At 37.2% G+C, this 15,207-nt stretch overlaps 1 protein-coding gene across 1 annotated transcript; it reads left to right on the top strand.

The window, feature by feature from the left end:
* Positions 1–859: 859 nt before the first annotated feature.
* Positions 860–14,407, top strand: il10ra (interleukin 10 receptor, alpha). The gene is made up of 7 exons (XM_061878581.1): positions 860–1,091; positions 7,406–7,514; positions 7,637–7,806; positions 10,783–10,928; positions 11,025–11,187; positions 12,139–12,257; positions 13,135–14,407. The coding sequence occupies exons 1-7, from the start codon at positions 1,016–1,018 to the stop codon at positions 13,855–13,857; spliced, it is 1,506 nt and encodes a 501-aa protein (XP_061734565.1). The 5' UTR covers positions 860–1,015; the 3' UTR covers positions 13,858–14,407.
* Positions 14,408–15,207: the final 800 nt, after the last annotated feature.

Raw genomic sequence — 15,207 nt, 5'->3', positions numbered from 1 at the left:
ATAGCCCGCAGACTTTTTTTGGGCTCTAGGAATCACTAAAAAGCCGGAGTCTTTTGAACGCAGATTTCTTGCCGGGACATACGGTACATTACAATCGGCAAGATAGGATGGAGCTAGACCGTGTAGTATTTTATACGTAAGTAGTAAAACCTTAAAGTCACATCTTAAGTGCACAGGAAGCCAGTGCAGGTGAGCCAGTACAGGTATATATGTATGTATATATGTATATAAAGGTATATACAGTACAGGTGTAATGTGATCAAACTTTCTTGTTCTTGTCAAAAGTCTAGCAGCCGCATTTTGTACCAACTGTAATCTTTTAATGCTACACTTGCATCGCATAAGCTTGACAACACACTGTGTCTAATGTTTTCACAAAGATAAAACAAAAGTCGTATTTTTGGTTCGTTTAATAGTTAAAACAAATTTACATTATTGCTATCAGTTGATGAAACATTGTCCTTTACAATTATAAAAGCTTTTTACTAAAATCTACTACTCTGCTAGCATGTCAGCAGACTGGTAGATCCTGCTGAAATCCTATGTATTGAATGAATACAGAATCCTTTCAAAATCGGGGAAAAAACTCGTTTTTGAATCGAGAATCGTGTTGAATTGAAAGAAAAATCGATATTGAATGGAATCGTGGGACACAACTAAGATTCGCAGCCCTAACGCATATACCATATCAAAATGGCTGAAATGGGAACTCCAAAGTCATCAACTGTCGTCTCACTTAAAAACATTTCGTCAAAACCCTGTGGAGAATTATGTCATCAAGAGAAAAGTCAACAAGGCGAGGGCGGAACCGAAAAAGAGGAAGGTCATGCCTTGTTGGGACTTGTGAGAGATAAGTGTCTCAGAACAGGAAACGTGTCATCTGACGAAGAGGGTTTGAAATAATGACAGCGTTAAAACTGCCCGAATCCCCTCAGCGGAATCAGTCGGTCAACCGAAGTCTGTTTGGTTTGTTGGGTCTGCGTGATGCTTGGAATAAGAGGCTGCTTTAAGGATTATGCCGGTTTGTAAACTAATAATGATGAGCCACAAGACACTCATTATTGCCTTCATGCTTTTTTCCATTGGGTCAGGTAATGACACTTTTGTTGTTCAACTATTCAAACAAATATGCTTATAATTGCGGGATGATTATGCTGATTGTCATTATAACATACATATTTTAACATTATAAGCATATGTTTTTATTTATGCCTTTTTACTATTTAACCTTCCTCTTGTGTTAGCTTTCTGTTACCATCTCTTATGTTAACGGGTCGGTTTTGACCCATGTTTTAAATCAGCTGTAAAATACACTAAAAACAATTATCACCCAATTTGTTTCTCATCTCTTGGTTACCTTGTTAGGCTTCCTTATCCTTGAAAATATTGGTTTTAATATTTTTGGTTTGGGCCATTGGGCCTTTTTTTTGTCAGTATATCCCTCTATTTCAATTTTTAAAAATGGTAAAACGAACCTCAAGAGAATCATATAAATAAAAAAAGGTTGTTGTGTTACCTAACTATTACTAAGGGGTATTAGAACACATCTCTTAAATAAATGTGTTTTGTTTATTTTTTTTAATTTTAAGAATTTTAACTATAGTAACATCTATGGTGTTACGGGTCAATTTCGACCCATATATATTTACTTCAAGAAAAAGGCTAAAACGTATTTTTTCAGCAACAGAAATCCAACATCAAACAAACAATCAATCAAGCAAATGAAACCAAGAGAAATAGATTACTAGTTCCAAAACTAATAAAACAAAATCAGAGTGACAAAAAGTGACACTTTTAGTGTCCGTCTTTTGTTTGTTTTCGTACAGGATAACAAGGTAAAATGAGAATCCACTAAAGCTCACATGATTGGGAGAGGAGCTGGCTGTCAGTGTGTTCAGTTTTGGCTCTTATCATTGCTTTATCATCTTATTTTTATAACCGGGTCGAAACCGACCCTAACAACACCAAGGGCATAATTTCTACCAGAGCATTTTATAATTTAGTGAAAAAAATTAAAATGTTTTATTTTGTTGACAAAGAGGTTCCTGACAAAGTCAAAAAGCTTTGATGCAAAAAAAATAAAATGTGGTGTTTTTATGCATTTAAAAACTAAAACGGGTCGGTGCCGGCCCTAACACAAGACGAAGGTTAAATAGATATTACTTGTTTTATTTCTACACTGCAAAAAGTCAGTGTTCAGAAACAAGAAGAAAAGAAATACAGAAATGAAGGGTATTTTAATTGAACTAAGCAAAATTATCTGCCAATAGAACAAGAACATTTGGCTTGTCAAGACTTTCCAAAACAAGTAAAATGAGCTAACCTTAATGGACCCAAAATACCTTAAAATAAGTATATTCTAACTCAGTGGTTCTCAACCTTTTTTCAGTGATGTACCCCCTGTGAACATTTTTTTTAATTCAAGTACCCCCTAATCAGAGCAAAGCATTTTTGTTTAAAAAAAAAAAAGAGATGAAGTAAAATATGACAAAATATGAATGTAAGTTCATAAACTGTGAAAAGAAATGCAACAATGCAATATTCAGTGTTGACAGCTAGATTTTTTTGTGGACATGTTCCATAAATATAATATGTCATCAATTTCTGATTCATTAAATTGTGCAAAATATTGCTCATTTGTAGTGGTCTTTCTTGAACTATTTGGGGGGAAAAAAAAGATATAAAAATAACTAAAAACTATGTCATCAATTTCTGATTTATTAAATTCGGCAAAATATTGCTCATTTGTAGTGGTCTTTCTTGAACTATTTGGGGAAAAAAAAGATGTAAAAATAACGAAAAACTGTGTCATCAATTTCTGATTTATTAAATTGTGCAAAATATTGCTCATTTGTAGTAGTCTTTCTTGAACTATTTGGGGAAAAAAAGATGTAAAAATAACTAAAACTATGTCATCAATTTCTGATTTATTAAATTGTGCAAAATATTGCTCATTTGTAGTGGTCTTGAACTATTTGGGGGGAAAAAAAGATATAAAAACTAAAAACTATGTTATCAATTTCTGATTTATTAAATTGTGCAAAATATTGCTCATTTGTAGTGGTCTTTCTTGAACTATTTGGGGAGAAAAAAGATATAAAAATAACGAAAAACTATGTCATCAATTTCTGATTTATTAAATTGTGCAAAATATTGCTCATTTGTAGTGGTCTTTCTTGAACTATTTGGGTAAAAAAAAAAGATATAAAAATAACTAAAAACTATGTCATCAATTTCTGATTTATTAAATTGTGCAAAATATTGCTCATTTGTAGTGGTCTTTCTTGAACTATTTGGGGGGGAAAAAAAGATATAAAAATAACTAAAAACTATGTCATCAATTTCTGATTTATTAAATTCGGCAAAATATTGCTCATTTGTAGTGGTCTTTCTTGAAATATTTGGGGGAAAAAAAGATATAAAAATAACTAAAAACTATGTGATCAATTTCTGATTTATTAAAATGTGCAAAATATTGCTCATTTGTAGTGGTCTTTCTTGAACTATTTGGGGGAAAAAAAAGATATAAAAATAACTAAAAACTATGTCATCAATTTCTGATTTATTAAATTCGGCAAAATATTGCTCATTTGTAGTGGTCTTTCTTGAACTATTTTGGGGAAAAAACGATATAAAAATAACTAAAAACTATGCCATCAATTTCTGATTTATTAAATTGTGCAAAATATTGCTCATTTGTAGTGGTCTTTCTTGAACTATTTGGGTAAAAAAAAAAGATATAAAAATAACTAAAAACTATGTCATCAATTTCTGATTTATTAAATTGTGCAAAATATTGCTCATTTGTAGTGGTCTTTCTTGAACTATTTGGGGAAAAAAATATATAAAATAACTAAACTATGTCACCAATTTCTGATTTATTAAATTATGCAAAATATTGCTTATTTGTAGTGGTCTTTCTTGAACTATTTGGGGAAAAAAAGATATAAAAATAACAAAACGATGTCATCAATTTCTGATTTATTAAATTGTGCAAAATATTGCTCATTTGTAGTGGTCTTTCTTGAACTATTTGGGGAAAAAAAGATATAAAAATAACAAAACGATGTCATCAATTTCTGATTTATTAAATTGTGCAAAATATTGCTCATTTGTAGTGGTCTTGAAATATTTGGGGAAAAAAAGATATAAAAATAACTAAAAACTGTCATCAATTTCTGATTTATTAAAATGTGCAAAATATTGCTCATTTGTAGTGGTCTTTCTTGAACTATTTGGGGAGAAAAAAGATATAAAAATAACTAAAAACTAGTTGAAAAATAAACAAGTGATTCCATTATTAATAAAGATTTCTCAAATAGAAGTAATCATCAACTTAAAGAGCCCTCTTTAATAGAGATCCATCTGGATTCAAAAACTTAATTCTAAACATTTCTTCACAAAAAAAAAATATTTAACAATATTTATGGAACATGTCCACAACAAATCTAGCTGTCAACACTGAATATTGCACTGTTGCATTTCTTTTCACAGTTTATGAACTTACATTCATATTTTGTTGAAGTATTATTCAATGGATATATTCATAAAGGTTTTTTAATTGTTATTTTTAGAATATTTTTGAAAAATCTCATTTGAAAACCACTGGTCTAACTAATAATAAGTGCACTTCTCTTGGTAGAAAAAAAATTATATTTTTGCTCAATATGTTAAAAAAATATTCTTAAATTAAGTAAATGCTATTGCCATTATTTTGACATATTTCTGGAAACCAGCAAACTTACTCTAAAAACTGATTTATTGTTCTTAATGGAAAGGCAACAAGGCAAGCATTTGTTACTCTCGGGGTCTACGAGACGCTCGGGCAAATCATATGGTCTAAAAATGCATTTTCCCATCGACAACATGACATCATCACGCCAAGTGGGTTCTCTGTCAGTCAATTATTGCGCATATATAAAGCCCGGCCCCCAAGCCAAAAATGTTTTAGTAGTAATTTTGAAGAATTTACCTGAATTTTGCATGAACTATTTCTGTTCAAAATTGTTAGAAATGTTAAATGTTTAAATATTAACTGTACTACTACATGAGTATGTATTTTCTATTGTTTCATTGAAAATAAAACTCAAAATTAAAACATTTTATGTTTTGTTTTATGTTACGTCATTATATGTTATGTTATTTTATGTTTTGTCGTTTTATGTTACGTTACATCATTATATATGTTATTTTATGTTATGTTACGTCATTATATGTTATGTTATGTTACGTAATTATATATGTTGTTTTATGTTTTGTCGTTTTATGTTATGTTACGTCATTATATGTTATGTTATTTTATGTTTTGTCGTTTTATGTTACGTTATGTCATTATATGTTATGTTGTATCATTATATGGACTCTGTACCGCGGATGTCGTTGAGATTTAGGGCTATATAAATATACATTGATTGATTATGTTATATTACTGTAGGTTATGTGGTTATATATTGTGTAATGCGTTATGTTGTCATTAGAGCTGTCCGATAATAATATCCTGCTGATATTATCGGCCGATAAATGCTTTAAAATGTAATATCGGAAATTATCGGAATCGGTTTTAAAAAAAAAGTCAAATTTATGTCTTTTTAAAACGCCGCTGTGTTTTAATTATAAAACACAAAGTCAAAGTCATGATTTTTTTTTTGTTCATGCTTGAAATAAGAAATTACTTTGAAAAAGTAGTTTTTATACTTGTGAGTGTTGACACAGTTTTGCAACAGTTGATATTCTAGTTTCAAGCATGTTTTACTCAATATAGGTCATCAAATCTCAGCAACAAGCTGTAATATTTTACTGATATCATTTAGGACCAAAACACTTAAAACAAGTAAAACACTCTAACATAATATCTGCTTGGTGAGAAGAATTATCTTATCAGACAGAAAATAAGCAAATATCTCCCTTATTTGAGATATATATTCTTACCTAGATTTCAGTTCTTGCATTGTATTGTTTATTTATCCATCCATCCATTTCCTACCGCTTATTCCCTTTTGGGGTCACTGGCGCCTATCTCAGCTACAATCGGGCGGAAGGCGGGGTACACCCTGGACAAGTCGCCACCTCATCGCAGGGCCAACACAGATAGACAGACAACATTCACACACTAGGACATTTTTTGGTGTGGGTTTAGCTGTACGTAGACTTGTTTTTACAGTACTTATCGTGCATTTTATTGAATGTTTTTTGTAAATTTAATGATTTTAAATTCAGTTGAGTCTGTTTTTAATTTATAGATCACTTTGGGACAATAGTGGATGTTTTTGAAAGTGTGCTATATCAGTGGTTCTCAAATGGGGGTACTTGAAGGTATGCCAAGGGGTACGTGAGAATTTTTTTTTTAAATTGTCTAAAAATAGCAACAATTCAAAAATCCTTTATAAATATATTTTTTGAATAGTGAAGTGAAGTGAATTATATTTATATAGCGCTTTTCTCTAGTGACTCAAAGCGCTTTACATAGTGAAACCCAATATCTAAGTTCCATTTAAACCAGTGTGGGTGGCACTGGGAGCAGGTGGGTAAAGTGTCTTGCCCAAGGACACAACGGCAGTGACTAGGATGGCGAAAGCGGGAATCGAACCTGGAACCCTCAAGTTGCTGGCACGGCCACTCTACCAACCGAGCTATACCGCCGAATAATACGTCAACAAAATATGAATGTAAGTTCATAAACTGTGAAAAGAAATGCAACAATGCAATATTCAGTGTTGACAGCTCGATTTTTTTGTGGACATGTTCCATAAATATTAATGTTAAAGATTTAAGTTCATGAATCCAAATGGATCTCTATTACAATCCCCAAAGAGGGCACTTTAAGTTGATGATTACTTCTATGTGTAGAAATCTTTATTTATAATTGAATAACTTGTTTATTTCTCAACAAGTTTTTTGTTATTCGTATATCTTTTTTTCCAAATAGTTCAAGAAAGACCACTACAAATGAGCAATATTTTGCACAATTTAATAAATCAGAAACTGATGACATAGTGCTGTATTTTACTTCTTTATCTCTTTTTTTTCAACCAAAAATGCTTTTCTCTGATTAGGGGGTACTTGGATTAAAAAAAATATTCACAGGGGGTACATCACTGAAAAAAGGTTGAGAACCACTGTGCTATATAAATCATTAAACCTTGACCTGGTTAATGTAAAATTAATCTTATTTCATTTTGCAGTTTATTTCATATTTATGTTACATTCTGAAGTAAAAAAAAAGTAAAACGACCAAAATGGAATCAGAAAGATAAGAGTCATCGGGGATCTTCAAATTACAGTATTATGCTAGATTGTTCTATGAATGGGTTTTTACTCGTGTTTTCGCCAAAAGGGATCTGTGAAATACACTTTGATGTATTTTTTTGATTTTGTAAGAAATACAAGTTGTTTTTTGTGTCAACAGGACAAGATTTAAAACTGTCAGTGAATATTGTTGATGGCGAGGTGGTCGTCCTTTGGAATAAACCGAGAAATGCCACATCAGACATCAAGTACAACGTACAAATGGGCAAGTATGTTATGCTTCCCACAACCAACTACAGTCCTTTAACTTGTTAATGACATTTATGCAAAGTCTAGATATGAATATTGTACAAACAGTCTCATTTTCGACAATGTTATTTGTGCTTGTCAGGTATTCTGGAACATGGGACAAGGTTGGCGGCTGCACGGGGGTCACTAAGACCTACTGTGACCTCAGTGGGCTCATACAGGACTATAGGCATGCCTACAAGGTCAGAGTTCAGACGGTAGACAAAAACATCACGTCTGAGTGGACGAAGAAGAAATTTCTCCCAAATGAAAGTAAGCAGCACGAGATGTTATGTTGTTGGGTAATATGTTACATCTTATGTTATGCTATGTCATGTTATATATGATGTCAATATATTATCATTATATGTTATGTTCAGCGATGTTATGGGATGTCATGTGATGTCCTATGTTTTGTTTTATGTTACGTCATATGTTATGTTATTTTATGTTACATTACGTCATTTGTTATTTTATGTTTTGTTTTATGTTATGTTACGTCATTATATGTTATGTTATTTTATGTTTTATGTTACGTTACGTCATTATATATGTTATGTTACGTCATATGTTATGTCGTTTTATGTTACATCATTATTTATGTTATTTTATGTTACGTCATTATATGTTATGTTATTTTATGTTACATTATATATGTTATTTTATGTTTTGTTGTTTTATGTTATGTTACGTCATATGTTATGTTATTTTATGTTACGTTACGTCATTATATGTTATGTTGTATCATTATATGGACTCTGTACCGCGGATGTCGTTGAGATTTAGGGCTATATAAATAAACATTGATTGATTATGTTATATTACTGTAGGTTATGTGGTTATATATTGTGTAATGCGTTATGTTGTCATTAGAGCTGTCCGATAATATCATCCTGCTGATATTATCGGCCGATAAATGCTTTAAAATGTAATATCGGAAATTATCGGTATCGGTTTTAAAAAATGTCAAATTTATGTCTTTTTAAAACGCCGCTGCGTATACAGACGTAGGGAGAAGTACTGAGCGCCAATAAACCTTAGAGGCACTGTCTTTGCCTGCCGGCCCAGTCACATAATATCTACGGCTTTTCACACGCACAAGTGAATGCAAGGCATACTTGGTGAACAGCCATACAGGCCACACTGAGGGTGGCCGTATAAACAACTTTAACACTGTTACAAATACGTGCCACACTGTGAACCCACACCAAACAAGAATGACAAACATGTCGGGAGAGCATCCGCACCATAACACAACAGAACAAATACCCGGAACCCCATGCAGCACTAACTCTTCTGGGATGCTACAATATACACCCCCTGCTACCTCCGACCCCCCCTCAACCTCTCTCAGGGAGAGCATGTCCCAAATTCCAAGCTGCTGTTTTAGGGTATGTTAAAAAAAAATTAATGCACTTTGTGACTTCAATAATAAATACGGCAGTGCCATGTTGGCATTTTTTTTTCCATAACTTGAGTTGATTTATTTTGGAAAACCTTGTTACATTGTTTAATGCATCCAGCGGGGCATCACAACAAAATTAGGCGTATTAATGTGGTAATTCCATCCATCCATCCATCTTCTTCCGCTTATCCGAGGTCGGGTCGCGGGGGCAGCAGCCTAAGCAGGGAAACCCAGACTTCCCTCTCCCCAGCCACTTCGTCTAGCTCTTCCCGGGGGATCCCGAGGCGTTCCCAGGCCAGCCGGGAGACATAGTCTTCCCAACGTGTCCTGGGTCTTCCCCGTGGCCTCCTACCGGTTGGACGTGCCCTAAACACCTCCCTAGGGGGGCGTTCGGGTTCCATCCTGACCAGATGCCCGAACCACCTCATCTGGCTCCTCTCGATGTGGAGGAGCAGCGGCTTTACTTTGAGCTCCACCCGGATGACGGAGCTTCTCACCCTATCTCTAAAGGGAGAGACCCACCACCCAGCGGAGGAAACTCATTTGGGCCGCTTGTACCCGTGATCTTATCCTTTCGGTCATGACCCAAAGCTCATGACCATAGGTGAGGATGGGAACGTAGATCGACAGGTAAATTGAGAGCTTTGCCTTCCGGCTCAGCTCCTTCTTCACCACAACGGATCGGTACAACGTCCGCATTACTGAAGACGCAGCACCGATCCGCCTGTCGATCTCACGATCCACTCTTCCCCCACCCGTGAACAGGACTGTATTTATCAATATCGGGCTTCACGGTGGCAGAGGGGTTAGTGCGTCTGCCTCACAATACGAAGGCCCTGCAGTCCTGGGTTCAATTCCAGGCTGAGGATCTTTCTGTGTGGAGTTTGCATGTTCTCCCCGTGAATGCGTGGGTTCCCTCCGGGTACTCCGGCTTCCTCCCACTTCCAAAGACATGCACCTGGGGATAGGTTGATTGGCAACACTAAATTGGCCCTAGTGTGTGAATGTGAGTGTGAATGTTGTCTGTCTATCTGTGTTGGCCCTGCGATGAGGTGGCGACTTGTCCAGGGTGTACCCTGCCTTCCGCCCGATTGTAGCTGAGATAGGCGCCAGCGCCCCCCGCGACCCCGAAAGGGAATAAGCGGTAGAAAATGGATGGTAATTAAGAGTTGGACAATATCGGAAATCTCTAGTTATGTTATGTCGTTATAGGTTATGTTATGCTGTTATCTCAATACATGTTATATTATGTCGTTAAATGTATTATTTTATGTTATGTCGTTATATATTGTGCTATGTGATTTTATGTTATGCTGTTTTATGTTGTGTTATATCGTTACATGTTATATTATGCGATGTAATGTTATGTTGTGTGTGTATATATATATCATCCCTACAAGCCTGTTTCTCTGCTCTTCAAGAGCAGAAAAACCTGCGAAACAGGCCTTTAGGGATAAAATAGCCTGTGTGTTTTTTCCTGACCTAATGTGTGTGTGTATATATATATATATATATATATATACACTATGTGATATTATTTAATGTTAGTGTACACTATTGTGTTATTGAAAAGTCAAGTTACGTAAAGTAATGTAATAGGGCGCACGACGTAAAGTGACATTACTACGCTTGTTAACAACGCAAGAGCTCCTTAATTGATTGTGGCGGGTTAGGGCGAGGAATAATTTAATCAGTTTCAGTTTAGATCCTGTAAATGTGTGTATACGGAAAAGGAAAGAGGTCATTTTATTAAATCGGATGGTTTGCAGATTAATGTAAACACAGCTATCTTAAAATCTGACATTTAATACTGACTTTAGATGTTTTTTTTCCTTACCTTACAGATGACCTGCAGCCTCCATCCTTCACTTTATACGCCACATCCAGCACTATAACGGTCCACGTTCATCAAAAACCTGTTCTGAAAAAACTCTTTCCATATGGGGTTACATACGTTGTGTACCTTGAGGAAAAAGGTCAAGATGACAAAGTAATCAACCATAAGATACATTTTAAAAGATGAATCAACCAGGTACGATTGATCAAAGTATGATGAATTGACCTGTTTGTCGTTTTAATCTTGCAGAAGACCATATCATATCTGACGGATTACTCAGATCAGGGGTCTAAAACGTTCACTTCTCTTCACTGGGGGGTTGAGTACTGCATCAGCATCAAGGTGGAGGGAAACGGCGCTCTATCCAGGAGCAATTTGTCGCCGGAACAATGCCTACAGCTTCCAGAACATGGTGAGTGTCAGTGGTGTCCAAATTCTGGACCACAGCTATTTGTTGTTAACATTTTTAAAATGAACAAAACAACCAAAAAGAACAGTAGATAGTTGTATTCTTTGAATTTATAAAAAGGGCCCATTACACTTGATCCACACCATTTGCCTCCCCAGGAAATAACATTCATACCATTAACTGTAAACATTGAATTTATTAAGTGTCCTTTACATTCATCTGAATGCATATTTAATAAAGAAAGTTTAAAGCTCGACAAGCTTGGTTTCACTAAAACTCGATTGTTCCGTGAAATATAATCATTTAAATCCTTCAGAAATGTTGTACGTATTTTTTTTATTTGTACCTACCTAGTGGCCTACTGGTTAGAGTGTCTACCCTGAGATCGGTAGGTTGGGAGTTCAAACCCAGGCCGAGACAAACCAAAGACTATAAAAATGGGACCCGTTACCTCCCTGCTTGGCACTCAGCATCAAGGGTTGGAATTGGGGGTTAAATCACCAAAAAATGATTCCCGAGCGTGGCCACCGCTGCTGCTCACTGCTCCCCTCCCCTCCCTGGGGGTGAACAAGGGAATGCGTCAAATGCAGAGGTGTGTGTGACAATCATTGGTACTTTAACTTGAACTTTATTACTCCTTATTCGAACTATACTTTTAAGTTAAGTTGAAAAAAACATTGCTCAAATTCACACTTAAGTCGCATCCTTGGGTTTTAACTCAGTCCTGTTACCTTACCCCCCTCTGGAAAATGTGGAATATTCCACAAGTCCCATACTTTCAGACGGCCAAAAGTAATTGCACTCAATTTTTTCCTCTGTATTTGATATTTTAGTGACCATCCCTTGGATGCAAACATTTAAACAGCTTTGTATTAAGCATACTGTATTTCCAAACATTTAAACATACTTACACTCACATGCCGGCTGAAGTGTTTATGTTTCGCATCCCAACAGTCTGGTTCATAACTGCTGTGGCGTCCCTGACCACTTTGGGCGTGCTGGCTTCGGTGTCCGTGGCAGCCATTGGCCTCCTTTGTCACCTGAATCGTCCGGTGAAGACGCCTTCCGCACTGGTATGCACAGAAAACATTGCCTTTGGGTTCTCAGGGCGTTCAGTCGATCGCAACCGGACTGTTTGGTTCGTCTCAGAAGACGTTCCGCCTCTCATTTGAGTAGGCTTCATCAGTTCATGCTCATAGACTTAGATTGGTCAGATCTAGTCTTGACCAATCTAAGTCTGAGAGTAGAGTTGACCAATCTAAGTCTAAGATTAGATCTGTACAATCTAAGTCTAAGAGTACATTTGACCAAAGTCTAAGACTAGATCTGACCAATCTAATTGTATGACCATGAACTAATGAAGCCTACTTTGAGGCGAAACGTTGTTTTGATTGATTGAAACTTTTATCAGTAGATTGCACAGTTCAGTACATACTCCGTACTATCGACCACTAAATGGTAACACCCGAATAAGTTTTTCAACTTAAGTCAGGGGTCTTTGTTAATCAATTCATGGTAGACGAACAGACAGTCCAGTTGCGATGCATCGAATGCCCCGAGATTACAATGACCTGGATGAAAGAGTGCATTCAAAGACATTGGTTTTAGTCATTGACTGATAGTGGTGACAATAATCCAGCACTGACTGGAGGGGAAGGCAGTTTTAAAGAGTAGCTGGCTGATTGACACCAGGTGTGGCCAGGTGCCAATCAGCCACAGCTGGGGAGACCCAGCACTCAGGGAGACAAACAGGAAACAAAGACAAACGCAGAGGAAAAACTAAAACATGGCCAAACTGTCAGGGACAAGCGTATGAACAAGATTGGTTGAAAAACATACTAGTCAAACAAAACATCTTAAAACTTCCTGATTGGCCAATAGTTACTGACCATTTGTGCGACTGTTAGTAGAGTTTAATAAGACTAATCACATGACATGTTGTCTTTCTAGAAATGCACTGCACGTGACTGGCGGCCACTGTCTGTAAGAGAGAGCTCCATGGAAGTTGTCATAGACAAAGGCTGGTTCCTGTCCGGCCGCAGAACAGAAGTGGAAAACCCGGTCACGCTTCATGTTTTGGAATACGAAGATCAAACAGACCAAGACCGGAGGACCAGCCTGGACAGCGGCCTTAGCATGGGGTCCACTGAAGGGCTGAGGAGACAGGAGGACAGCGGTTGCGAGAGCATGGCGGGAACAGAGTGCTCAAGGGAGAGTGGGATAGTTTATCCCAAACTGGATAATACTGACAAGAGGAAGGAGGATAGTGAGGTGGGGCTCCGGTATAAATTGGAGTCCTCCACCTTGAACAATGTAGGAACGTTGGGAAATTATCAGACCCAATGCCCTGGCCTGAGGAATCATGTCCGGGACGAGGAGTCGATACAGATCCTCCCGGGTGTGGTTTTAGCAGAAACGATCTCCGGCTACAAGGCGGGAACTCAGTCCTGCATCTGCTCTGGTCCAGCTCAGTGCATTTGGTGCCTCCAACGCATGGTCCAGGAGGCTGAAACCATGCGGCAGCACAAAGACAACTTTATTATAGACGTTGCCAGAAGGAATAAAATAGCCACGAATGACTTGGAAACCGTGGAGGCTTTCCCATTCCTCACAGCGCTAACGGGAGAGCTAAGCCCCAGCATGGACTGCAATGTGCAGCTGGACACGGACTGATGATGCAAGACGAGAGGCCTTAACGGCTTTTAAAACAGCCGCTGCTTTGGGAATTGAACTCCTGATACTTTCAACGTATGCGAGTCAAGTGGGAGAAAAACCAACGTATGTAGGAAACATATGTCAGTAGAGACTAGAGAGGAAGTAACAAATAGTCAGTGCACAATATGATGGAACATCTATCTGCCCAGTGGGACGGAAGTGAAACTGTTGTGGGAACATAAATAGCGTGACGTTTTCTCGCTTTCTGACGAATCCTATTGATAGTTTCAGTACCTATTTATTTTTATTTAACTCTGTCTATCAGTGCGTCTCGTCTTCTCTCAGTTTTAGTATTTATGTGGTGAACAGTTTTGAAATACAATACGTATGTGAAGGGAGCTTTCAAATGTACGGTTCGGTTTTAAATGTGATCATCGGAACTCCCAACGAGCGGACCCAAACCTGTCTCTTAACACTACACACGGAACACAGACACGGACCAATGTTGAAATGACAGCAAAGTGCATGCTGATGTGACAAATATGTTTGATAAAATCTGTTAAAAGTGTTGTTTCTCTTTGATCTTTTCTGTCTGTCTGTGTGACGTCTTTGAAAGTGCAGTGTACATATACTGTATACACACTGTATCAATCATCAATCAATGTTTACTTATATAGCCCTAAATCACTAGTGTCTCAAAGGGCTGCACAAACCACCACGACATCCTCTGTAGGCCCACATAAGGGCAAGGAAAACTCACACCCAGTGGGACGTCGGTGACAATGATGACTATGAGAACATGATACTGTGATACTGATGACTATGAGAACACATGAGAACATGATACTGTGAAAGATCAATCCATAATGGATCCAACACAGTCGCGAGAGTCCAGTCCAAAGCGGATCCAACACAGCAGCGAGAGTCCCGTTCACAGCGGAGCCAGCAGGAAACCATCCCAAGCGGAGGCTGATCAGCAGCGCAGAGATGTCCCCAGCCGATACACAGGCGAGCAGTACATGGCCACCGGATCGGACCGGACTCCCTCCACAAAGGAGAGTGGGACATGGAAGAAAAAGAAAAGAAACGGCAGATCAACTGGTCTAAAAAGGGAGTCTATTTAAAGGCTAGAGTATACAAATGAGTTTTAAGGTGAGACTTAAATGCTTCTTCTGAGGTGGCATCTCGAACTTTTACCGGGAGGGCATTCCAGAGTACTGGAGCCCGAAATGAAAAAGCTCTACAGCCCGCAGACTTTTTTTGGGCTTTGGGGATCACTAATAAGCCGGAGTCCTTTGATCGCAGATTTCTTGCCGGGACATATGGTACAATACAATCAGCAAGATAGGATGGAGCTAGACCGTGTAG

Source organism: Nerophis ophidion, linkage group LG18 (genome assembly GCF_033978795.1).
Source record: "Nerophis ophidion isolate RoL-2023_Sa linkage group LG18, RoL_Noph_v1.0, whole genome shotgun sequence".
In the NCBI taxonomy this organism is placed as follows: domain Eukaryota; kingdom Metazoa; phylum Chordata; class Actinopteri; order Syngnathiformes; family Syngnathidae; genus Nerophis; species Nerophis ophidion.
This window is presented reverse-complemented; position numbering and strand designations above follow the sequence as displayed.

Excerpts from the sequence above, each read along its gene's own strand:
- il10ra (XM_061878581.1), top strand. The coding sequence starts at position 1,016 with ATGCCGGTTTGTAAACTAATAATGATGAGCCACAAGACACTCATTATT. Across the intron at positions 1,092-7,405 it reads GCTTTTTTCCATTGGGTCAG|GACAAGATTTAAAACTGTCA; the intron begins GTAATGACACTT and ends TTGTGTCAACAG. Across the intron at positions 7,807-10,782 it reads GAAATTTCTCCCAAATGAAA|ATGACCTGCAGCCTCCATCC; the intron begins GTAAGCAGCACG and ends CTTACCTTACAG.